General features: G+C 59.8%; 1 protein-coding gene across 6 annotated transcripts in view; it reads right to left on the bottom strand.

Moving 5' to 3' along the window:
* Positions 1-25,516, bottom strand: part of SCUBE1 (signal peptide, CUB domain and EGF like domain containing 1) — a 98,303-nt gene that overhangs the window by 53,145 nt on the left and 19,642 nt on the right. For all 6 annotated transcript variants that reach the window (XM_079774554.1, XM_079774553.1, XM_079774556.1 and 3 more), the window contains exons 3-4: positions 23,467-23,595; positions 1,191-1,325 (exon numbers count right to left, since the gene is read on the bottom strand). In XM_079774554.1, the coding sequence (XP_079630680.1) occupies positions 1,191-1,325; positions 23,467-23,595 (264 nt within the window). The remainder of the gene's footprint in view (positions 1-1,190; positions 1,326-23,466; positions 23,596-25,516) is intronic.

Raw genomic sequence — 25,516 nt, 5'->3', positions numbered from 1 at the left:
TCCGTGCTGTCCTTGAGGAAACCGCCTAAACAAACACTAAGGGTCCTAAGGAGCCCAGGGAAGTAGCGCTGATTAATTACCCTGGGTTGTGTACTCTTCAGCTGTTTTTGTTTCTTTTTCTTTCTGAAGAACCGCTTTCAAATAAAAATCCTGCCCAGGGCCCCCGAGTGTCACGTCGGAGCCTCTGTCAGCTTCAGCGTCGCTGGGACTTGGCACCAAGGACCTCAGTCCACCCCCAAAGACCCCCAGGACCAACACACACCCCCGCTCTGTGGGGGAGGAAGCTGAGGCTCCGAGCTTCATGGGAGGCCCGCCGGGCTCCCCCAGGCCCATCGTGGGCTGGCCTGTCCTCCCTGCACACCCACTCCCTGGCCACTCAGAACGGCCAGGCCCAGGAGGGCTGGCCCTGCCCCGCCCCCGCCCCGCCCCTCCCGCAGCCCGCTCGCTGCCGCCCAGCCTGCAGAGGCCCGCACCTTGCTCCATCCTCAGCTCACAGGCCTGTGCCTTTGCAAATGCCGCTCCCTCGGACTGCAAGCCCCTCTGCTCCGAGCGCGCAGGTTCTGGCTTCGAGCCAGCCTGTCCCGCCTTCAGCCTGCTGCTTTGGGCCCAAACTCTGGCCACCACCAAGGACCTTCACCTGCTGGGATCAGCAGGGGCCAGGCTCTGTCCCAGCCCGGGCTGTCCCCAGGCTACCGCTGCGGTCAGGCTGGCCAGGAGTCTTCCGGGTCCCTTTGTCTGGCCCCAGCCGGCTGGCCATCCACCTGGCCTCCAGGGGACAGCGGGCTCCTGACCAGAAAGACTGCCCCCGGGCTGGTGACCCGGTGAAACACAGCCCCTAGTCCTGGATGGTGCCAGACTCACAGAGACTGAGAGAAGGTCCCTCAGCCAGTTCGGGCCTCAAGCCCCCCTTGGGGAAGGGGACCAGGAGAATGGGGCCTTGCTCTCTCTGGCCACAGCCAGCCCCCACCCCAGAAAGGAAAACAGTTCTCTGGTCACACGTACCCGTGTGTGGCCCCGCCTTGTCTCCAAATAAAAACACCAGAAACACCAACAGGCCTGGTGAGCGGGCAGCGGCCAGGCAGAACCAGCACCAGGGCACAGCGACAACGAACCGGCCTGACCCCGCGCCGGGCCCACCCCCTGGCTGCCGGCGGCCGCGGGCGGGGCGTGCGGGCAGCGCGGCGACTCACCGTTGGAGCGGTGGATGCAGGTGTGCTGGTTGTCACTGAGGAAGAAGCCGCCGTGGCACTGACACTCGTAGCTGCCCAGGGCGTTGACGCAGATCTGCTGGCAGCCCCCATTGTTGTCCTGACACTCGTCCACATCTGCAGGAGAGGGAGAGGGGAGAGGAGCTGGAAGGGCGGGTGCAACAGCTCCCCCAGATTGCACGGGTGGGGGGGGGCTCCCCGAGCTACACACGGCAGGACTCTACCCCACGGCGGTATCCACCCCATGGCGGTACTCCACAGACACGCTACACCCATGGTCGGCAAACTGCGGCTCGAGAGCCACATGCGGCTCTTGGGCCCCTTGAGTGTGGCTCTTCCACAAAACACCACGGCCTGGGCGAGTCTATGTTGAAGAAGTGGCGTTAGAAGAAGTTTAAGTTTAAAACATTTGGCTCTCAAAAGAGATTTCAATCGTTGTACTGTTGATATTTGGCTCTGTTGACCAATGAGTTTGCCGACCACTGCGCTACACCATATCCCACGGAGTGACTCCAGAGGGAGGCAGCTACCCTGGCTGTCGCACAGCTGACCCTGACTCTCCTGTGTGCCGGCACCTTACCTATACTAACTCCTCTGAGCCTCCCAGCAACCCTGTCAGTCAGATCCAGGTGGACCCCATTTAAGAGGTAAGGGAACTGAGGTACAGAGAGGCAAAGCCACCTAAGGTTCCACAGAGGCAGGATTCAAGCCTGGTGGTCTGACTCCCAAATCTGGGCTCTCACCGATACCACTGCTGCCCCTCCCCCGCAAGACAGTGCAGCCTACACTGTCCACCCCCAACCCAGCCTTGCCAGCCAAATCCCACTGTCCCCTCTTCAAGCACGCCTCCGGTTTACAGCCAGCAGCACAAGACCTTGCAGCTAGGCAGGGGCTGGAGGACAGGGCAGCCTGCTATCCTGTCCCCTCCGCCCCCCGCTTTCCCCGGTGCCCAGGCTTTTGGCCTCACAAATGGATTTCACAAGCCCAGAGAACGGGGAGGTTTTGAAAAGGCCCTGACCTCTGGCTGCCGAGACCGGGCGGAGGCTGCCAGGCGGTCTTGCCCGCTCCCCGAGAGACAGACCTCGGGCGGCACTCCGTTCTGAGCAGGGCTGCTGGCACAAAGGGGGCCGCCGGCTGGCGAGCCTTTATGGAGTTCTGGTCCTGAACAGCACAGCAGGTTTCAATTACCAGAGCCGTAACTCCCTCCGCTGGCAGTTTGTTTAGTGAAAGAAGGGCTTCTTAAACCTCAATGTGCCATGTCTGTATTGTCATTTTAATAGGCAAATATATGAAACCACAATGGCAACATGAGCTACCGGCTGTGTCTAGCCAATACCCCATCCCCCAGCACGCGCGCGTGCACCACACACACACACACACACACACACACTCGCTCATGCACACCCCTTTGGCATGGAGCTTTACACGTGGTTCTTTAAACACAGGCATCTGTTACTCCTGCAATCAGGTGAGAAGTCCGCAGAGTGGCCTGCACTGAGTGTCAGCTGGGCCCCTCGGGCACCAGCAAACCCACCACCTCCCCACCGAGAGCCGCCCCCGTTGAGGCTGACCGCGAGGCAGGCGGTCATTACTCCTCAGCAAGCGCCAAGGTCAGCGTGCGGAGGGGCGGGGCTCTGAACGCCATAAGCCACACTGCCCAGCTCCGGGGCAGAGGGGGCTCGTGCTGAGGAGCCCACGGTGGGGAGCGGGGAAGGACGGGGAGGCGTTATTCTGAAACCCTTTTCTACTCAACGGAGTCTTACTGGTGGCTCCCTAAAGGCCCAGGGCCCGTGTGGCCTTTGCTGGGGGCACCTCCCCCAACACCCTGGTGGCGCCTGCTTCTGGCCGTCTGCCCCGCCATGAACAGTTCTAACCAGGCACCGTGTCCTGGTCATCCTGTGAAAAACAACACGAAGCCAGCATTCCCCGAGGTCCGTACGGGTCAGGAATGGGCCTCACCAACATCAACTCACCGGACCCTCGCAGCAACCCGGGGGGGAGGGCAGGCTGCGCTGCCGGGGAGGCCCTGCACAGAGGAGGGCGCCGGGGCTCCGGGGGCCGGACTCACACAGCTGCTCAGAGGGAAGGCGGGACTCAGACCCTGTCCAGCTCCCGGACACAGGCCCTCGGCTGAGGCCAGACCGGAGTCTCCTTTCTATTCCGCACCCCAGAGAGGGGTCAGGCGGAGTGGGTGCTCAGAGGTCAGCAGGAGAAACTGAATCGCACATGTTGCACACAGCAGGGACAGGGAGCTCACTACCACGCACGGCCAGGGCACTGGAGCACAGCCCGGTCCCGGCTCCTGCTGGGGACTCCGAGGGCTCCGGCGAGGCTCTCCACAGCTTGCCCACTGTGTGCACAGAGCAAGCCTGTCTCATCCCTGAGCCATGGTCCCTGGGCGGGCTCAGCTGGGGTGAGGAAGCGCTCTGCTCCGAGCCTCGCTGGCAGCTCAAGGTCCCTTATCTTTACTTACGGCCAGAGCGGAGTGCTCCCAGGAGGCACAGAGCCTTGGCACAGGGCTATCTACAAAGCAGAGGTCCCATGGGCTCTGGCAGACTCTAGGAGGCTCCTCTCAGGAAACCCTCTTAGCTGGCGACAAAAGAACTGAAGGACGTAGTGAGGAGCAAGCCCCCCCACCCCCCAGCCAAAGACCCTGCTCTGTAAGGGTCCTACGTGGGGCTCTGCCTGGCTGTCTGGACCAGCCAGGTCACCCCCTGCCCACAGCCTCCCTGGGTAAATGTGCTCCCTTCTTGAACCCACAAATGCATCTCTGTGCCAGCAGGACTGATGGCCAGTGGTGGTGGTGGTGGTGGGGGGGGTGCAGACAAAGGTGCTGGGAAGGCAGAAAGCTGAACTGTGGCTGGCTCCTGACTCGGGGCCCTCGGCTGGTGGAGCTGGGAGACACCCTCAGAAACAGATCATTCTGGTTTGGTCTGCGATGAAAGGAGATGGCCTATGCTCCTGCGGGCTGCTGCCCAGCCTGAGGCCCAGGGCCCGGGCACAGTGAGCACGCATTCATTCAGCCCAGCCAGGGAGGACGGGAGGTGGGAAGGAGGGAGGACGGGAGGTGGGAGGGATGGAGGGAGGGAGGGAAATTAGGGCGCCCAGGAGGACAAAAGAGAGACCTGGCTCCAGCTCTGCTCTGCTCCCACCCAGGCCTGAGGACCAGCTGTCTGCGAAGCCCCTCCCATATCCAAGCAGCCACAAGGCTACTGATGTTTCCTCACGTAGTACCCCTCTGTCTCACCTCCACTCCCTGGCATAGCCCTGGCTGGGGCCAAGGCCTCTCCCTCCCAATCCCAGTCGCCACGGTGATGACTCTGGGGCCAGGGTTCCCCACCACCCCCCGCAGTGCCCTGTGTGAGCACAGGTCTGATGCTGGGGTGGGCACGCAGCCCTCAGCTGGGACTCCCACCCTCTCTGCTCAGTGTGCCCACCCCTCACGGAAACTGGCCGCCCCGGCCCCACGGGCCACTGCAGGGCTGTGTCAGGGCTGGCTGGTTCCCAGCAAGCAGGGTCTCCAGCGCCGACCCAATGGGCTGCAGGCTGCTGTGCTTCCAAAAGGCCTCTGCGGTGGCTGTGGTTTGCCCGGGAGGCTTGTGTTCTGGCCCAAGGTGCTGGTGTCTGTTTTTATTAATAGCTGGCTGTTGGTCCCACTTCGGGCCAAGAACCCAGGTCTGAGTTATTTATAAGAACTGAAAGTTACTTCTGCGCCCAGCTTCGGCTGCTTTGTTTCCCACGGACCTTTCACGATGGGAAACAGAGACTGTGTTCTGCCTGGACCCCACCCATGTTTTCCTGGCTACCAAGAGTCTACTGTGTGGCAGGCTCTGTACTTGGCTCTGGCATCCCAGCTCCCACGGTGGGCCCAGGGGCAGAGGCGGAGGCTCCGGGCCATCCCAGGACCCCAACTCCACCTCCAACCCCGAGAGCTGCCTCCTGGTCCCTGGGGCTGAGGCCTGGCCCTGCCCGGCTCCTTTCAGAGGGAGGCTTGGGCAGAAAGCCTCTTGGCTATTGAGCGGTTCTTGCAAAATTGCATTTGATGACTTAAGTGTAAATAAATGAGAACCAGATGGATTAGATTTGGGGTAAAATGCACATGGGTCTCAGAGCTTCGGGGCCTGGGTCCTGCAGATCCAGGACACGCCCTGAGCTGTCAGAGGTGCTGGCACAGGCGGGAGTGAGGTATAGCTGGGTCTCCCGGGACCTGTCTACTTCCTGGTCTGGTCATCAGCTGGGCCTTCTCTGGGCTCCTGACTCCCCAGCAGGTCGCTGTGTGTAGAAGACACAGGGGTTCCCGCGGTAGCCCGATCTGATGCAGCCCCTTGGGCTGGGCCTGAGTCCAAGCTCAAGACTGGGATGAGGTACATGAATGGTGGGGCCGGCTTTCCACAAACAGCAAGCCCCCACTCACATCCACACCCAAGGAGCCCCCGGGGAGCAGCGCTCTGTGGAAGTCTGCCGGCCCCAGGGTCTGGTCACCCCATCCCTCATCCAGGCCACCTTCAATCTCAGCTGCTGCCGTAGGTCCCCAGCGGTGGCTGAGCAGCATCGAACATCTCTAAGGACTGGGAGTTGGCTGCCGAGCTCCTCCTTACAGTGATGCACACGAGGTCTCCCTGTGACAGCTACCGACCCCTCAAGTCACAGCAGCTGGGGTACAAGCCTCAGTGAGTTCTTGCTGTGTGCCCCTGAGCAGCTCACCTACCCATTTTGGGCTTTGGTCTCCTTCTCTATAAAACAGGGATAATAGTAACCTGAAATTGTGTTTTTCAAAAATGTTTTTATTAGTTTTAGAGAGAGAAGAAGGGAGAGGGAGAGATAGAAACACTCACTGATCAGCTGCCTCCTGCACGCCCCCCACTGGCAATTGAACCCACAACCTGGGCATGTGCCCTGACTGGGAATTGAACTGGTGACCGCTTGGTTCACGGGCCGATGCTCAACCACTGAGCCACACTGGCTGGGCTGAAGTTGTTTTGAGAAGTAAAGGAAATAGCGGAGGTAAAGCACTTGGCGCAGTGCCTGGCACGCACATACCACGGGTAAGTGTTAGCAACTGCTAACCAGGCCGCCGCAGTGCCTCAGGGAGTCCAGTGCGCACACGCTGGGGGCAGAGTGACAACCAGCCGCATCCACAGGGGACGCTCAGTCTCACGCAGCCTGCGGTCTGCACCGTCATCTAATTCCGGAACATTCCATCACCCTCAAAGGAAGCCCTGAACCCAGTGTCAGTCCCAATTCTCCCCTCCCCCGGCCCCTGGCAACCAAGTCTACTTTCTACCTATTTGGCTATTTTGGACATTTCATATAAAATACGGAGCCATACAGTACGGGGCCTTTTCTGTCTGATTTCTCTCAGGTGGCGTCATGTTTTCCAGGTCCATCCATGCTGGAGCACGTGACAGTGCGTCATCCCTTTTCACGCCTGAATACGGTTCCCATGTGCCATAGGCCAGGCTATCCACGCACCAGCTGGGTTGCTCCCACTCCAGCTGTTACGACAGTGCTGCTGTGACCGCTGCTCCCGTGTTCCCGGGGCCATGTTTCCGTTCTCTTGGGTACACACCTAGGAGTGACACTGTTGGGTCACAGGGTGATTCTCGGTTTAACTGTGGGGGGGCTGTCAAACTGTTTCCACAGTGGCTGCACACATTTACTGTCCCACCAGCAAGAGAAGAGTTTCCAATTTCTCCACACCCTCCCCGACACTCACTATTTTCCGTTGTTTGTGTTTTAACGAGATTATAGCCATCCCAGTGGGTGTGAAGTGGTATCTCATATGGTTTTGATTTGCATTTCTCCAACTAACGATGTTGAGCATCTTTTCATGTGCTCGTGGTCCACATGAAAATACATATTCTCTGGAGAAGTGTCTATTCAAATCCTTTGCCCACTTTCAGACTGGGATCTTCGTCTTGTTCCTGTTGAGCCGTAAGGATCCCGGTACAGCCCCGACAGTAGACTGGACCAGGTATGTGGCTGGCCGGAACCCCTTCTCTCGCTCTGCGGCCCTAAGCCCTTTACCGCGGCCGCAGGCAGCACTCTGCCAGGAGCTCGGACACCTGTGGGGGCCAGGCTGGCGAGGCCCCGGGAGACACCGCTCCGCCATGGCTTCATCCGCCACCAATGGTGCAAACCTCCAGGCCACCTGCCAAGCTGTGCCACACTCAACAGCAGTGGCTGCCTGGCACCCGCACCGGGATGTTCAACCGGCAGGACAGACCTAACCTGGTCCACACAGAACAAAGCCAAGTCTGGTCCCCCCTCCACCCTCAGCCAATGGCGGCACAACCCGCAGTCGCTTCAGCCAAAACGCTTGGTGGCCATCCCTGACACCTCCCTTCCCCACTCCCCACACCCGCTCCCCCAGCAGCTCCACCTGCACAACCCCCTGAGGAGGATGACACCTCACCTCCACCCCGGGACGGCTGGGCCCGAGCCCCTCCTTTCTGCCGGGATCACTGGGGACCTCCCCGCGGGCCTCCCTCTGCCCCCTCACCGCGCACCCTGCAGTGACCTCCAGTGTCAGCCCGCTTGCTAGCCCCGCCAGGGCCTCTAAGGCTTCCTCCTCCCCTCCTGCCCCCGAGCCCCCGGGGATGCTCCGCTACACCCCCCTCCAGCCTCCCCACTCCCGATCCAGCACACCGGCCTGTCCCCGCTGTCCTCTGACCACAGCGGGCTGGCTCCCATCTCGGGGTCCTTGCACCTCCGTTCCTCCGACTGGAATGTTCTTCCCTGATCTGGGCATGGCTCCCGCACTCAGCCCTGAGCTCAGTCACCTCCTCAGAAACGCTCCCCCGACCAGCAACCTACAGCAGCCGACAGTCGCTCCATCACATCGCCCTGCCGCCTACCGGGCACTTCCCCCCCCCGCCCCCCGGGGTCTCCCAGAAAACAGAGTGCTGCGTGTCACAGCAGCCCAGGGCTTACACAGTGCATGGGGCACACAACCCATGTTTACGGACCGAGTGACTGACAGAACTACCAAATATGGCAGGGGCGCGGCTGTGGCCTCCAGGCCCTGCTCTTGGCCTATTCCAGTGGTCGGCAAACTACGGCTCGCGAGCCACATGCGGCTCTTTGGCCCCTTGAGTGTGGCTCTTCCACAAAATACCACGGCCTGGATGAGTCTATGTTGAAGAAGTGGCGTTAGAAGAAGTTTAAGTTTAAAACATTTGGCTCTCCAAAGAAATTTCAATTGTTGTCCTGTTGATATTTGGCTCTGTTGACTAGTGAGTTTGCCGACCACTGGCCTATGCCATGAGGGATGAGCGGAGTGGGCCGGGAGGGGCTGCCCGAGGCCCCGGAGCTCCAGGATCCAAGCAGGAAGGCAACTTAGATGAGAGCCGGGAGCGAGCGCAGGTGGGTCTTGGGTGGCGAGGCCATGGCCCGTCAGGGGCCAGTGAGGGCTGGTCAGAGAAGAGCTGTGCTCACTGACTTGCTGCCTCGCCTTGCCCGGGGTGAGCCCCGTTGTGGGGTGACCACAGCCCCATCCAGGGGAAGTGTGGGGAGCGGCCAGGAGGGGGAGGAGCAGGTGCCTTCAAACACCGCCACCCTGGGCGCTGCGGTGCCCCATGAACCACACAGGGGCTCTCGGTGTGTCCGCAACGCCCACGGCCTCCTCCCGCTTGGTCAGCGCCCGTCCCGGGACCAGGACCAGGACCAGGCTCCCGCTGAAGGAAAGCCAGTTTCCCTGGGCAGTGCTTCAGGAGGCAGGTGAAGAGGGAGGGGTCTGGAGACAGCAGGGCCCTCCCCAATGACACTTCACTGACCTCTGTCCCCGCCACTTACAGCAAGTCCAGCCCCTCCTTCCATCTCTCCAGTGGGGGCGCTCCCCCCCCCCCGGGGGGGGCCTCAGGAGAGCGCTGGGCTGGGGCAGCCTGCCCTCATCACCAACGGGACAGTGAGAGGCAGGATGGGAGCTGGGCTTTCGTGCCCCCACCCTGGGGGACAGCACAGCTGTGAGTGAGACCTGGGGCATGCGTGGGAGGCGCTGACACTGTTGCAGATTTCTTTTGATGGGGACAGAACGGAGGACTGGAGAGAGGGGAGGGGGAAAAGCAAACAAACAAATCTTGGAACCAAAGCAAGAAGCTCTAAGAAAGGAAGGGAAGTGCTCTGACAGGGTTCTTAATGAGCAGCCTCAGAAATAAACCAGGCTCAGCTGCCTGCAATTACTTCCCAGGGCCCGCTGGTGGGGCGGGCAGGGCGACCCACTGCCTGGGAGAAACTGCACGGAGCCCAGGAGGGCCCAGGAGCCGCCCCACCGCCCCGGCTGGCACGGGGCCTCCGGCCAGCCCCTCACTCCTGACTCCAGCCAGGCCAAGTGACACTAGCATTCATTCCCAGCCTCGGGGAGGATGCCCGGGAATTCGGAACCTTTGGGCATCCAGCGTTTTCTTCCACCTTCTCAACGGCTGAATGTAACACCTAGGCCTTTCCGCTGGCCAGGGTGCTTCCCAGGGACCCACTATCTCTTCCGTCCCACCAGCTCCGCCTGCATGCACACAGTCCCACCGGGAGTTCCTGGGCGTGAGGCCCCCAGCACCCCCCAGGCCTGTGCTTCCTGCCGTCCTGTTCCCCGCCCCCCTCTGCAGTCCCTGTTAACAGGCCCTGGTGGCTCATGCAGCCACAACAGGGCTGAGAAATGATTTTGTACTAACAGAGAATACACATTTAAGAAAGCAGCAGACAGCCCTGGCCGGTGGTTCAGTGGTTAGTGCATTGGCCTGCACACAGGTTCAATTCCCAGTCAAAGGCACACACCTGGGTTGCAGGTTTGATCCCTGGCACCGTGCGGGAGGCAACCAACCGATGTATCTCTCTCACTTCAATGTTTCTCTCTCTCTCTCATCCCTCTTCTCTTCCTTCCACTCTCTCTAAAAATTCATGAAAAAATACCCTTGGGTGGGCTGAGTGTGGGCAGCAGGGAGCTTTGTGGAAAAGGGGGTACAGCTTGGCTGAGGCACTGGGAAGACGGCCATGCCTCCCACGGCCAACCTCACCCTTTCCAGCCCAAGTGTGCGGCCACTTCCTTTCCATGGCATGCCTCTCCTCAGAACCTCGCATAGCTCCCAATCACTTGTTCAAAACGGTGTTATTATTTTAAAACTAGAGGCGCAGTGCACGAAATTCGTGCACGGGGGGGGGGGGGAGGTTGTCCCTTCAGCCCAGCCTGCACCCTCTCCAATCTGGGACCCCTTGGGGGATGTCCGACTGTCGGTTTAGGCCCGGGATCGGACATCCCTCTCACAATCCTGGACTGCTGGCTTCTAATCGCTCACCTGCCTGCCTACCTGGTTGCCCCCAACTGCCCCTCCACTGCTGGCCTGGTCGCCCCCAAATGCCCCCCCCCCCCGCTGGCCTGGTCGCCCCATGCAGCCTGCTGTTCAGTCATTTGTTCGTCCCTCACTAACCCCGCTGCCGGCCTGGTTGTAGGCAGCCATCTTGTGAGGGCGTGAGGGTCAATTTGCATATCACATCTCTATTACATAGGATTAGAATTTACAAGGAATTTTGAAAAACAGTAAAAAACAAAACAAGGATCAACAGCTGGACACTTTAGCTACAACCACAATCAGGAGGATCTATGGGCTGGTGCTCCTAGGGCAGCGAGCCACTCCAACCTCCTTCCCACCCTTCCTCTCTGAAAGCTGAGCCAGTGCCTGGTCTGTGCTGGGACTCGCTCCCGACCACCCTTCCAACCTGCCGCCTGTCCCTGTGCACTCGTCTCTCCTTCACCCTGGGAGGGACACGGGGCAGCCACAGCCCTGTACGCTGGAGGGCTGTTGCCTTCAGATGGCAATCATCCACGAGCTTTTCACTTCTCGCCACTCCCCACGGGACCCTCTCAACCTGATCTCCCCCAGAGCGTGCCTGCATGTGCAGCCGCCTCATCTGAAATCATCTTTCTAATGCCCACAGCGCCCTCCAAAAACATCCATTCATTCCGTCATTCCTTCACTCTCCCAGCCAGGATGCCAGGCCCCGCACACAGTGCTGGGAATAAGCAGTGAGCATGAGGTCCAAGCCGGCCCTGAGGAAGCTGCCAGGAGGAGAGAGGCAGTGAGACCAACAGAGGTAACTACTGCCTGGGTCAGAGGTCGGCAGGAAAAGAAGAGTGGGCCCTGTGAGGGGTCAGAGGCTACTCTGGGCAGCTGGGCAGCCTTTCTCTAAGTCAGTGGTTGGCAAACTCATTAGTCAGCAGAGCCAAATATCAACAGTACTACGACTGAAATTTCTTTTGAGAGCCACATTTTTTAAGCTTAAACTTCTTCTAACGCCACTTCTTCAAAATAGACTCGCCCAGGCCGTGGTATTTTGTGGAAGAGCCACACTCAAGGGGCCAAAGAGCCGCATGTGGCTCTCGAGCCGCCGTTTGCTGACCATGGCTCTAAGTCACATGGGATCAGTGCAGGGAAAGGTGTTTGGTGGTGGGATGTGGTATGTGTGTGTACGTACATGTGTGTGTGCATACGCGTGCATGCATGAGTGTGTGCATACGTGTGCATGCATGAGTGTGTGTGCATACGTGTGCATGCATGAGTGTGTGTGCATACGTGTGCATGCATGAGTGTGTGTGTGTGTGTGTGTGTGTGGTGAGGCTGCAGCAGCAGGTGGGGCCCTCGCAGCTGTTAAGGGAGGGGCTGGGAGCCACCCTGGGTCTGTGACATGCCCCACATGCAGCCCATGGCTGCCAGGCTCTCCGCACCCTGGGCTTTGCTTCGGTCCCACGTCTCGGCTCCACGACCTCGCCCAGCAGTGAGGGGAGCCTGACAGAGCCCCAGGAAGCAGCACACCCCCCCCCAGTGCACGATCGCCGCCACATACGGTCAGGTCTGCACAGACAACGGGACAGAGCGCAGCCAGGAGAGCTGGGCCTGCCGGGCGAGCGAGCTAAGAGGGCATTGTTTTCTCTTTTATATCGATTTCTCTGTGCGTTTCTGGGAAGATGGATCAGTCAACAGACCTTTTCAACTCGGCGTGATTAGTACTGTGCCTGGCTGGTCCCCAGTGCCGGGTGGGGAGCAAGTGATCCTGCCCAGGAGGGCGGGGAAGAGGGGCAGAAGGACAAACCGGAGGCCTGGGGACGGCGGCTCGCCAGGCAGGGGAAGCACGGGGGCCTGCGGTGCCGGGGACAGGCTTCATGTTCAGACAGAGAGAAGGCAAGGCTGGAGTGACGGGAGAGCCCAGACCCCAGGGCCAGCTGCCAGGATGAGGAACCCCAGGAGGCTCCCACCCAGAGCCTCCACCAAGGCTCACCCAAAGGACTCCACCAGCACCTGCCCCTTGCAGCCCGCGGATGAGCCAGGGGAGGGCACACCGGCCTGGGGGTCCCTCTCCCACCTTTAAGGTAGCACCGAGGAGGTGGCTAAAGACCCCAGACGAAGGCTACCCACTTCCCACAAGCAAGGCCTGGCAGCTGGGCACAGGCACCTCTGCCTGCCGGCTTCTTGCCAGCTGCACGTGGCTGGGACGAGGTGGGTGGGTGGCAGGAAGGGTGCTGGGCAGGCAATGCCTGGGGCTGGCTGAGGGCCACGACAAACAGCCGGGGCCAGGCCTGCGGTGCCGGCAGGGGGGTCACTGCAGCACTCGGCCAGGCGCAGCCAGGCCCTGCCGCGTCCAGGGTGATCCCAAACGCCACCGGGGCGCACGCTGCCCCAAAATAAGCAGCGTGTTGGCCGAGGGTGTGCCGCCCTGTTTGTCCATGATGCGCTGTGGCACCGGCTCAGCTCTGGCTGGGGCATACGCTCTGGTGGTAGGATATTTTTAAGGAGCCTTCACAAGACACTGACTTTTTGTTTATTTCTCCGAGTTCTGACCAAGTCCTTGGCACACGGACTGCAAACAAGAAAGATGAAGAAGCGTCTGCTGGCCTGGCCTGCCCTTTGCCGCGGGGGTTTCTCTGCTGTTTACGGACCGAGCAGCCCTCCTCCCGGAGCCTCCACCTTGAGGCCTGTGCTATTCAGAGGCGGGACCGGCACCGGGGGAGTGACGACACCTTTCAGCCCAGTCCTACGAGGGGGAGGCAGGCTCACTGGGGAGGTGGGCCCTGACTTGAACCCAAAGGAGAGCGGGAAAGAGGGAGGCCTCCAGCGCTCCTGATGCCACCGTGCCCTGTGCTCTCACCCAGACCACTCCCTGAACCCCCCTGCCCCTCCCAGGGACATCTCGGGAGAAAAAGGGGGAGCAGAGAGCTGGACCAGCGGGGAGCTGGAAACCAGGCTCGTGTGTTGGCCTCCTGAGTCCCCACTCTCCCTTCACCCAGAACGGAGGCTGGAAGAAGCTGGGCGCGGAGAGGAAGAGTCCCGAGCCTCAGGGCCACGGGCGCTGTAGTCCGCCGCTGGCTGTGAGGACACGTCCCCGCGCTGACGCCCTGCCCCAGGCAGGCCTGAGCTCCCGCCTGTCAGGTGGTGCTCCTCTGTCAGGTCTGCCCCCTCCTGGCCACCTGGCCAGCCCTCTATCACACAAATGAGCCTGTGCCGGGCCTGGGGACAGAGAGCTAAGTCACTTTGGAGCTCCGTCCCCCAGGAGATCCCGGGTAAGTAGGGGAGACCCACCCCCAGATGGCCAGTGACAAGCCGGGGAGCTCAGGGCTGAGTCAGACGGAAGCTCAGGGGCTGTGGTGCCCAGGGGAGGGTGCGCGCCCGGGGAGGCTTCCAAAGGGGCTGAGTCTGAGGGGAGTCCCGAGGGACCAGCAGGGTCAGCCAAAGTGCTGACGAGGAGCACGGGGGAGGGCAATTCAGGCAGAAGGAAGAGCAGGTGCGAGGCCACTCCAAGCAGGAAAGCGCGGCGCGTCTCGGGAAAGGAAAGATGCAAATATGTAGGAGAGTCCAGTTCGGAGAGGAGGGGGGCAGACAGGGCCTGCACCTGGCAGGGACTCGGGGGACCCTGACCAAGAGCTCGGGCACTCGCGCTGAGGACGCGCCCTGCTGCCAAGTCGAATCACAAGACGCTAGAGGGGAAGGGGATTCCACCAGCGCTCTGGGCACCCGGGGCCTCGCAGGGGTGGGGTCGGCGCCATGGAGGCCAGTTCTGCCTCCCTTTCAGCCAGAGCCAGAGCAGCACGACCTCCCAGGACTTCCCTTGAAACAAAGGCTCTGCTTCTGCAAACAAACCCCCGGGATCAGAAAACCATTGGTTGAACCCCATCCCTTTACTTCACATATGACAGGGAAACTGAGGCACAGAGAGGCGGGAATTTCCCAAGATCCCCAGCAAGTATAAACCCTTGGCCCACTGCCCTTTACCAGGCACCCACCTGGCACCCACCTGGCCCTGCTGAGAGCAGCTCCCTGCCGCCCCGCCTGCCTCCCTCCCGAGCGGGCTGTGTGCAGGCCTGAGACACACCTGAGTCCCCCTCCCTTTCCCTCCCTCCCCCTCCCTCCCCGCTGCTCCATCAGCTCCCTGGTTCTGCAGTGACTGGAGAGAAGGAAGCATGTTTATAAAGATGGACAAGCACCCAGTGTTTCTCTTTCTCAGGCCAAAGAATTTCCGCCTGATTACAGCTGTTGGAAGCTGGAGGAGTGGGCCCGAGTCCCATTTGTCCTGCAGATCAAGTGTGTTTAGATCACCTGAGGGGGCGCCAAGACGGGGGTGGGGGCAGGCGTAAATAAAGAGAACAGGGAGAAACCACTAGGGTTTACCTTAAAAAGTATTGGTGTTTACGGATACCTACGTGGCCGTCCGAAGCTGTTTAGTTTTACATTACAACGGTCGGCATTTCCCCCCAGCAAGAAACGTATGTGAGCTGCTGAAGTATAAAGACAAATAAATGGAGGTTCAGGGAGCAGCACATTGCCTCCAGCTGTCCTCCCAGATGGGAGGGCGCCTTCAAAGGGCCGGGCGCGGAGCCCTTTCATCCTGCCAGCCCGGCCTCGCAGGGAGGGCTGCGCCTGCTGCGCCAGGGGCCGTGAGCGTCCGGTGACTGCCTCCCACATGTGCAGCTGGGCTCCTGGGCCGGGCAGTCTCCCACCTCCTCCCCTCTTCTCCCTCCGCTCAGCAGCCTCTGGGTCACCTGCTCATCCGCCTCCACCTCTGATCCTGGCAGAGAGGGATCATGCCCATTTTGCAGAGAACAAAACTGAGGAAGAGGCGATGTGTCCAAGGTCACAAAATGGGTGTGTGGCTGAGCTGGGTGGGACTGGAAGCCCCGAGGCCAGGTGACCCCCATGTCGAAGAACGAGCACAAAAACCAATGCAAGAGGACGGGGGACTTTCTGACCCGGGACGGGGAGCAGTGACTTGTGGCAGGGGCTCCGTGTGGAACCCGAGTCCCCAGCCGAGGGGCTTCACACACAGCCAGGGCCCAGGCTCCTCTCTGCATCCCTGCCAGCTCAGAAAATGCATCCGTTTCCTTTAAAAAGCGTCCCAACTTTGCACACTAGGAATGAGTGAGAATGAGCTACGTCACCTCTCTTGAGACCTTGTTACATGCCAGGCACTACAGCCTGAGCTGTACAGAGCTTCTCTCACCGGTCTCTGCCGCATCCCTGTCAAGTAAGCACTACTCTTAGCCCCACCCGACAGACAGCATCCTGAGACCCAGAGGGAAGCTCCTCACTCCAGGCCACGCAGTAAGTGACGGGTCCAGGATTTGAAGCTGGGCAGGCTGAAGCCCTCTGCTTCTCCAGGGCCAGGATGTCATCCATCTCCTAATCGCGGCTCCCAGCCCAGGACATGGCCCCGGCAGGTGCTCATGTATCCTTACCAAACGAACGGGGGCTCGGACCTTTGGCTTCAATGCCACCCAGGAGCTCCCGGGGGCTGTATCAGGCCCGAGAAATCATTTGGGCTGGCCCTGCCCAGGCATTAGGGGTGAGTTAGTTACAAGTTTGACTACATATAGCAGGCTAATTTCTAAGCTGACAATTTTATATAAGCCCTCGAATGATGTTATAAATATCCACATGGCTTTGGCAGAGAAAAGGTCCCCTCTCACCCCCCTGCTCTCACATTCCAACCGGCCCTCCCACCCCCCCCGCCCCCAGCTGACTGCTCACAGACTTCTGAACTGGACACCATTCCCATCTGGGTGGCTGTTGATCATCTCAAACTGAACTTGGCCCAACAGACTAGAGTCTGCCCTCTTCTCACTCCAGAATCTCTCCTGGCCCGGAGTCCTGTCTCAGCCACAGCCGCATGGCCACGCAGAAACTTCAGGCAGAAAGCTAGCAGTCGGTCCTGATCCTCTTTCTCCCTCGCCTCCCACACATCCAGTCCGTAAACAGTGTGTTAGCTCTGTTTTCAAACTATGTTCTCAATTCACCACTTCTCCCCACCTCCACCACTGTCACCCTGGCTGAGCCACCATCTCCGACCCACTACAATGGTCTCTCTCTCTCATTCCCTGTAACACCTTCTCTACTTAACAGTCAAAGCAAATCCCTTTTAATTAAAATGTCAACAAGACTGTGTCAGTCCCTGTTTAAATGTCCCATGGCCTCCCAGCTAATTTAGAATAAACCTCAGCACCCTTCTAGGCACACAAGGACCTGCAGGACCCAGCACTGCCCACTGCGTCTCCAGTTCCTGTCCCTGACCCTGACCCCTGACCCTCCAGGCGCACTGACCTGTTCCCAAACTCACCTCGCTTGCCCCGTCTTGGGACTCTGCACCTGTCCTCCCCCTTCTGTCTGGAGGGAAGACCCTCCCTAGACTTAACCAGTGGCTTCTCCCTCCTCACTGAGGTCCCTGCACATGGGCCCTCCCCGGGGACGGGGCGGGCCTCCACCGCCACCCTGACTGTGCGGTGCAGTGCAGGTGACCTCTGAGGCTGGGCTGGCAAGACTTCTGGGCCTGGTCCCGCTCTCCTGGGCCCAGCGGCCGTGCTGCGAGGAAGCCCACACCGGCCCACCGGAGAGGCTGCCTCAGTGCTCGGCGCACAGCCACCATCAGCCGCCGGACATCGGCAGAGAAGCCTCCACGTGCTTCCAGCCTTCACGTGCTCTCAGCGGAGGCCCAGACCCGGGAGCACTGACAAGGCGGCCCTGCTGAGCCCCGTCTGAATTCCTGACCCCTGGCACCCACCAGAATAAAAGGGTGTTGTAGGCCCCAAGGGCGGGGGATTGATGCAGGAACAGTGTTAGGGTACCGCCCTGTCCAGCCACCGTCTCCTATCACTCTCCCACAGTATTCTGTTTTCTTATTTCCACTGGAGCTGGCCTCACTGAACTTGAACTGACTTTACTGAGTTACGCTGACTTTACTGTCTCCCCCCGCCCCCGCCCACAGAAGCCCCTAAGTGTGGGGAGGGGCTGCCTGTGTTCACCACACGTTGCATCCAGCCTGTAAAACTGCGGGGGGCGCACGGCAGGTGCTCAGAGCGACTTTCTGCCACAAACGAGCGGGTGGATGCCGGGGGCAGGCTCTGGTGTCGCTGCTCACACAGCCCGCTGCCTGCCATCAGAGCCGTGAGTGTTTCTGTCCTTCTCACAACCTGGGAGTCCTGGGACAGAGGGCCCTCCAATCCACTTCCTCTTCGCCGCGTGCCCAGCATGGAGGCTTGCTGAGCTTGAGGGCCTTTCACAAGTTCATTCATTCATTCATTCTCTGGGTGAGGGGAGCCCTCTTGCCCTTCAGCATGCCTCCCACCAACCTGGCTTGGCAGATACCGGGATTTCTGGATGCCCTCAGCGACTCCCAAACCCCAAGGGGATGCACAGCTAACACCCACAGAGGGGGTCCCTCCCTGAGCTGGCCAGCCTCCCAGAGCTGGTGCTGTTCCGGGCGCATGGGGCAGGGGGTGGGCAGTGGCTACGGCCTTGAACCGGCAAATGCACAGACTTGGGCTCGGTCCCAGCCCCACCACTGCTGGCTGTGTGACTGCCCTCTCGGAGCTTTTGCTCCCCTCATCTGTAAGGAGGGTCCTCGTGGCCTCTGCCTGTGGATGCTGGGGGACACCCAGCGGAGATCCCCCACAGCGCCTCATCGCGCCTCAGTGACGCGGTCTACCCAGACAGGCCAGGCACAGCGTGGGCGCTCAACAACTGTGAGCGAGAACGTGGATCTGTTAACGGAACACGTCTCCCGCTGACCCTGGCTATAGATGGCTTCTCTTCACAGGGAAACAGTGCTGAGAAGCAAGTCCAACATTCCAACTGTGAGCAGCCCGGAGAAACGTGCTTTTCAGTAAGTCGGGGAAAGCCTGGGGCCCACGGAAACATCTGGCCGAGTGAACTAATGGCTTTGGAGAAAAGGGGCCTCGCCTGGCGGGGCGGGAAGAAGTGATCCGCTGCTGGTTCTAATTTAGGATGAAAAAAAGCCGAGTCTATTAGCCTAAATATTGCTCTTCTGTCCAGTTGCATGGGGTTTGGAATAATATTTTTCAAGCAGAACTCCTGCTATTTCAGTAATTGCGATGCTAAAAGCAGTCGTTTGGGGTGGAGCGAGGATCTCATCGCGGTCTGAGTCCCTCTGGTGTCACTTTCTGTTACGTTTGAGAAATTCCTCAATAAAGATGTCAAACAGAGAGCGGGTTTTGTTCCCCAGAGGACAGCCTTGGCCACCCTCCAGGGCACAGTCCCAGGCAAGCCATCTCCACAAGAAAATAACCCCTCTGCTCCAAAGAAAAGAAGAGGCTCAACTGTGAAAACTCTGGCAAGAAAACAGCCCCTAAGCCGTCGGCCTGGCTTCTCCTAATTAACTCGGAATGCTCTCAACCTCCCGGCCAGGGTTCATCCCAGCCGCTCCCTCAGGAATCCGGCGCTGGTCGAGAGGAATGTTACACCCAGACGAGACTCTTGACCCAGACTTCTGGGGACAGAACAGGGGATGCAAAGCCGCCCAACTGGCCCCGATGGGTGAGGGCTTGTGGGTGGGGCCCCGGGGGACTGACCAGAGACGGTCAGGACTGCACAAGGCGGCCAGAACCTCCTAACACCCGGCCTCTCGCAGCCCCGACACCCACAGGGGCAGGCTTTCTGCCGGAAGCCTCAGAGGCAGCATGAGCACAGTTACTACCGAGGCCAAGCAGGTAGGCACACACAAAGCTGACTGGCCGTGAGCAACAGGAAGCGGTGGGGACTGGAGCAAACAGGAGAGGCCACCCCCACCCAAAGGGGACACAGCTCCTCCCCGTGGCCTGGGCCCAGGCTCTGGGGGTTCCCCCTCTGCCTGTCCTGTGGCTGCAGCTCTCCTCGTGGAGTCAGAAGTCCACAGAGGGTCATGTGCACCTGGCACCCCTACGTGCCCTTCTAGACCACATTCTGGGTCCTTGAGACCCTACAATTCCCCGTCTGAATGGCCCACGCCTGTCTCTCTGAGGGACAGATGACACTTAGGACCAAGCAGTAGCAAAAGGGAGAGGTGGGCTGGGGGCCCGGAGCGGGAGCTTGAGCGCTCAGACGGTGTGTGCCAGGCCCCGTGGGTGGGAGAAAGCCAGGGGCGAGGAGCAGGGGTGGGAGCAGGGCTGGTCACACCTCCACTTTCTGGCACAAACTCCAAGGAGACCAGAAGTCTGAATTCCAGTCCAGCCTCCCCAGGCACGAGGTAGGAATACTTGTCAGGGTTGAACAGACTGAACACATTCTAGTTCTGAAGCCTCGTAATGACTTGTACATATTTAGCCACATGGGATACGAGCCTCCATTGTATTCCTGCCAAAGCCCCGTAAGCGCCAGGGGCTGGGGCCTGGCCAAGCAGGAAGCATGCTGGAAATACGGAGTTTTATGTTGTACGCCTTGGTGTTTTCAAGGCTGGCAAATCCTTCCATGATGATGACGACGATAAATGCTGTGGGGACAGAGCACGGGTGCAGGCGGCTGAGGCCTGTGGCCGCCAGCCTGCACCTTCGGCACCAACAGGACACCACCCAGCACCGGGGCGGGCCCTCGCAGCCGCACACAGCTCGCCACAGCCACCCCCACAGGTCACTCACAGTGACCCCAGACACAGGTACTACCGACCCGCTTCAGAGTCAGGGGAAGCGAAGCTCGGAGGGTGAGGAACTGGTCCCAAACCGTAAGCTCGAGTGGCGGTGCGGAATGCGAGACGACACCCTCACGCTGCAAGCCCACTCCGCACACGCTATTTGTTTCCGCCACTCTTTACCGGGCCTCAGGACCCCGACACGGACCCCGCACTCAACTCCCACTGCACTTTGCGGATCGGGGCGCTGAGGCTCCGAGAGGTCCCGTGGCCAGGGCGGTTCGGGTCTGTTGGTACCAAGATCTGACCCTAGAGCGGAGCTGTGTCTGGAGAAGGAAAACGCCCGAAGAGTCCGCTGGGAAGGGCCTGCCCTCGGCTGAAAGCAGAGAAGAGAACCTTTCCCGGCCGCCCTGTGTGCGAGCCAGAGCCGCACGCCGTCCAATCTGGGCTCGGAGGTGGGTGGGGACTACCTGGTCCTTTAAGTTAATCCTGAACAGAACCCGCTGTGAAGATAATGCTGCTGAAACGGAGACCCACACCGATTCCACCGTCAGGCTGCAGGCGCTGGTGGGCCTGCCTCAGCAAGAACACAGGGGCAGCCAGGCGCTCTGCACAGGTAAGAGCGCTGTGGCCAGAGGGCCCGGGGCTCACACACGGCCCGGGCTGCGGACGGCGGGCTTGAGCCCCACCAGGTCTGGGCGGCATGAGACAGCGCACCTCATTCATCTCCCCGAGGGGCGGCGATCAGATGCCCGCTTCACCTGAGTGCCCAGTGCGCTCTGCTAGGTCACAGCCACGATCGCATTCCATCCACACAGGACCCTGACCCCAGGGACTCCGAATTCCACTTCACAGGGGGAAACTGAGGCACGGGGGAACGTGACTGGCCAAAGGTCACACAGCTGAGAGCCCGGCAGGGCCGGACTGGAGCCCAGAACCGGCAGCTCCCGAGCTCCGTCCTCCTGACCACGGCCGATCCCGCCCCCTGTGCACAGCCCTGCCGGCTCCGCCTCCGCAGACTAATCAACTACAGAAACGTAGTTTCTTCCCGTCCCCCGAAAAGGGGGCAGACTGGTAGAGCTGAGGGCTTACGCTTTGGGGGGGGGGGGGGCTCAACAGATAACACTTGGACGGTAATTAACTCGGCATCTGGCACAATAAACGCTGTGCAGCCCGCTCTTTACAATCTAATCAAAGGCTCCGCGCACTTCCGCAGCCTCACCTCCCGAGGCTCCGCCACCCACCCTGAGCCTGGCCTCAGAGCCACCCACCACCTGCTACACGGGCTGTGCCCTTGGCCCAGCAAGCTGCTCCCCGCCTCTGGAGACCCTGCTCAATGCAGCCTTCTCTGTACAAAGCCCCCCTCCCCTCCCCAAGGAGTCAGCCCTCCTTCCACCCCCACCAGCGCCCTTGCAGGGGTAGTCTCCCCAGGCCCCTCTGGGCTGCAGCGCCTGCCGTCCAGACGTCCGTTTCCGAGCTCACTGTGGGTGTAATTACCTGCTCACAGATCTGGTTCCCATAACAAGCCCATCCGAGAGCCAACAGGCATTAAACAAAAACAGGCAGGGAATCTAGGGCGAACACACCACGAGGAGGAAAGGTCCAGAGCACATGGGACGGCACGCCCCCTGTGCCACCCTCCAGCCACCAGCCGGCACGGGGGCAGGGGTGCCGAGCGCTTCAGGAAGCGCTACAGCGAAAGCCGTAAGGAACCCAAATGTCCCTCTGACCCAGCAGTGCCCCTTCCGGGAAGAACTGCCGAGGCCACAATGAGGAAACCGAGGGGGGAAGGTTTATGGCCAGAATCACGGCTCGATTCTCATGGCTAAAACAAACAAACAAGATAAGCACACAACCTAAACGTCCGACCACAAAGACTGGCTGGTCACCTAGAGCAGCAGTTGCCAACCGGGGGTCTGTGAGGTCCGAAAGGTTGGCGACCGCTGACCTAGAGCAATACTCATGCTTGCCTGTTGACTATTTGCACCTACTAAGTGCCGGCCACTTCCCCCTCACACCTGGTGAAGCAGGCAGCATGACTGCCCCTGTCCACAGCCGGGACTCGCGAGGCTCAGGGGCCAGGGTGACAGGAACAGCCACTGAGTGTGGAGAGCCTGTGCCGGGCACGCACGCTTCTCGGCTGCCTGACATGATCTCAGTTACTGCTCACAGCAGCCTGCCAGGTGGCTGCTCTTCACAGCCTCCCTCCACCAACGAGGGACTGAGCCCAGGGACATCAATAACTATTCACAGCCACACTCCTGCCAAAGCCATGGCTTTAACCCTGGGCTCCCGCTCCGGCCCAGGGTCACTCAGAAGCCAGGTGCTTAGGGGACAGTGTGATCTACAAGCGAAGGAACACCTGAGGCTACTGGAAGCTGGGAGAGAAGCCCAGAACAGATTCTCCCTCGAAGCCCTGGGAGGAACCAACCCGCTGACACCTTCTCTTCAGACCTCTGGCCCCCAGACTGGGGAGAAGAAACCTCTGCTGTTTAAGCCCCTCAGTCTGTTACTTTGTTACAGCAACTTCCGGTTATTAGAGGCTTATCAGACGATGAGGCAACTGGAAAAATGGCAATAACAGGGGGCCAGGTAAACATACCTGAGTGAGGCTCACATGATGGTCAAGGGGAAAATCAAGGGACAAAACCATGCTGACCACTGATTACTACGGTGAAATCACACCTGGGAGCAGGGAGGAGCCTGAGAGGAAATACACCAGCATAACTAAGACGCTTCCTCATTTTTTTGTCCCTGTTCTACATGTTTCCAATTTTATCCAGCAAGCTCGCATTACTCTGATAAGTTTTATACAACTGGCTTACAATAGCCAATTGAGCCATGAGACTCTGGAGGTATAGCAGAATCCTTGTTATGGGGTGAACTGTACTCCCCCAGATCGCCAGTACCTCTTCTGTTGGAGCCCTAACCTCCAGTACCTCAGCACGTGACTGCATTTAAGACAGGGCCTTTTCAGGGGTAATTAAATGGAAAATCGGTTAGGATGGGCCCTGCTCCAATTAAGACTGGAGTCCTCATAAGAAGAGGAGATTTGAACACCCAGAGAAAGACACCATATACACGGATGCACGAATGACCATGTGAACACCCAGCAGGGAGGTGGCCATCTGCAAGCTGAGCTGAGAGGCCTCAGAAAAAAAAACCAAAAGAGCCAAACTTTGACTTTAGACGCCTAGCCTCCAGAACGGTGAGAAAAGAAATTCCCGCTGTTTAAGCTCCCCAGTGTGTGCTATTTTATTATGGCAGCTCCGGGAAATTTAATGCAAAGAACCGAAGGAGAGCCAGCTTCCCCCAGCGCCCCGCACGGCAGCTGGAGCTGAGGAAGGGGCAGGTGTGCCCGGCAGGCAGGGCACGGCCCGGCACTCACCCAGGCAGTTGTGTCCATCGTGTGCCAGCATGAAGCCGTCGAAGCAGGTGCACCTGTAGTTCCCCGGGATGTTGATGCACTCGTGGACACAGCCCCCGTTGTAGGAGTCATTCTCACACTCGTCGATGTCTGCAAAATGAGGGGCATGAGAGGGGTCAGAGGAAGAGCCTGGGGTCCCCTCCGCCCCATCCCACTGCTGAAGGCACCTGGGCATGACTAGCTAGGCCAGTGGTTGGCAAACTCATTCGTCAACAGAGCCAAATAGCAACAGTACAACGATCGACATTTCTTTTGAGAGCCAAATTTTTTAAACTTAAACTTCTTCTAACGCCACTTGTTCAAAATAGACTCGCCCAGGCCGTGGTATTTTGTGGAAGAGCCACGCTCAAGGGGCCAAAGAGCCGCATGTGGCTCGAGAACCGCGGTTTGCCGACCACAGAGCTAGGGGATGACTCCACAGGCATTCACTAGAACTCTTGCGGGGGGCTGGGACCCAGAAATTACCAAGGTGAAGATCCTGGCTCTGTACCGAGGCTGACCACACCTTGCAGAGCTGGGCCGTGTGCCAGGCCTCCCGGCTCCCAGCATACTGCAGCAGGCAAGCCACCCCCAGCTCCGCCTCCTTCGAAAGCCTCTCAACACTAACAGCCTGTGGGGACCCTGTGTCACCTCCAAACGGGACCTCTTCGCCCCTCTGAACGCCTCCCACAGATGGAGAGCTCATTCCTCATGAGGCAGGGAGCATCAGATGAAAGGAACGCTGCGTGCCACCAAAACGTGTCACCTCCGGAATGACAGCAAGTCCGCACACTCCCTCCAAAGAGTTTCCTTCCACGTCAGCATCTGAATTCGGAATTTCTACCGCCCCGGTGTCCCTGTGATAACAAAGGCTCTGTCTCATAAGCAATGGCCAGTAGCCTTTGGAAGGGTCACGCTTTTTGCTGTTGTAAGTCTTTTTCTAACATTTCCCGTCAGGGTCCAAGGGGCTATCAGTTCTGGCGTTCCAGAGAGACTGGAGAGACTCGGAGGGCAACAGGAACGCCCAGTCACCATACAACGAGCGGACAAGGCCATGTAGCATGATCTCTTTCAGCCCCACGAACTCGGTGACGCAGGCGCTCTCACCACTATTCCAGCTGCACAAGGCACCCGGGAAACGGAGGCACAGGGAGGCTAACACCCTGCCCAAGGCCACCCCCTGACGAAGCAGGACACGCGGGGTTCGAACCAGTGTGGCCTGGCCCGGGAGCCCAGGGGGCCAAAGCCGGCCAAGTCTCAACCGCCACGGGGAACCTGGAAACCAGAGAAGCGGGGAAGGGGAAGGCGGAAGTACCCTCACAGCAGAATCGGAAGTGCCCCAGCTAAGCAGGACCGGAAGTGCCCCAGCTAAGCAGGACCGGAAGTGCCCCAGCTAAGCAGGACCGGAAGTGCCCCAGCTAAGCAGGACCGGAAGTGCCCCAGCTAAGCAGGACCGGAAGTGCCCCAGCTAAGCAGGACCGGAAGTGCCCTAGCTAAGCAGGACCGGAAGTGCCCCGGAAGAGGTTACCGCCTGGGAAGAATCGGTCCGTCTCCTGTGCAGTGGAAGAGGGGTTTTTGAGGTGGGTTCAGCTATGAACGCTGGGGTGGGGCCAGCCTGGGGACGAGGGGGGACTAAATAAATGCAAGCCTCGCCACTCCTTCACATGATGCCTGAGGAGCTGGCGCAGGGAGACACCCAGCTCCATGCTGTCCACGTTGGTCCACCCCGTAAGGGTAGGCCAGGGGGTCAATTCGCGTTCACAGGGAGGCAGGTCTCCGGCGGGAGAGAGCTCTCTGACTCCGGAGGGGACCAGGCACTGTCACCAGGACCCCTGCCAGCCAGGAGCACCTGCGGGGCTCACTTCATGAAAATGGCATGAAAGCGCCTGCATCGCGGGTCCGGGCTGGGCCGCCTGCTCCTGTGCCCGCCCACACAGCCGCCAGGAGGGGCGGACAGACTAGCCTGGGGCTCCAAAACGGCACGAGACTTTTTCCTAACCTGTCTGCAGTGGCCATCAGCATCCGCTGGGAA

The sequence above is a fragment of the Cnephaeus nilssonii genome, assembly GCF_951640355.1.
Source record: "Cnephaeus nilssonii genome assembly, chromosome: 6".
NCBI classification, from domain to species: Eukaryota; Metazoa; Chordata; class Mammalia; order Chiroptera; family Vespertilionidae; genus Cnephaeus; species Cnephaeus nilssonii.
The sequence above is the reverse complement of the archived record's forward strand: the minus strand, read 5'-3'. Positions and strand labels throughout refer to the sequence as shown.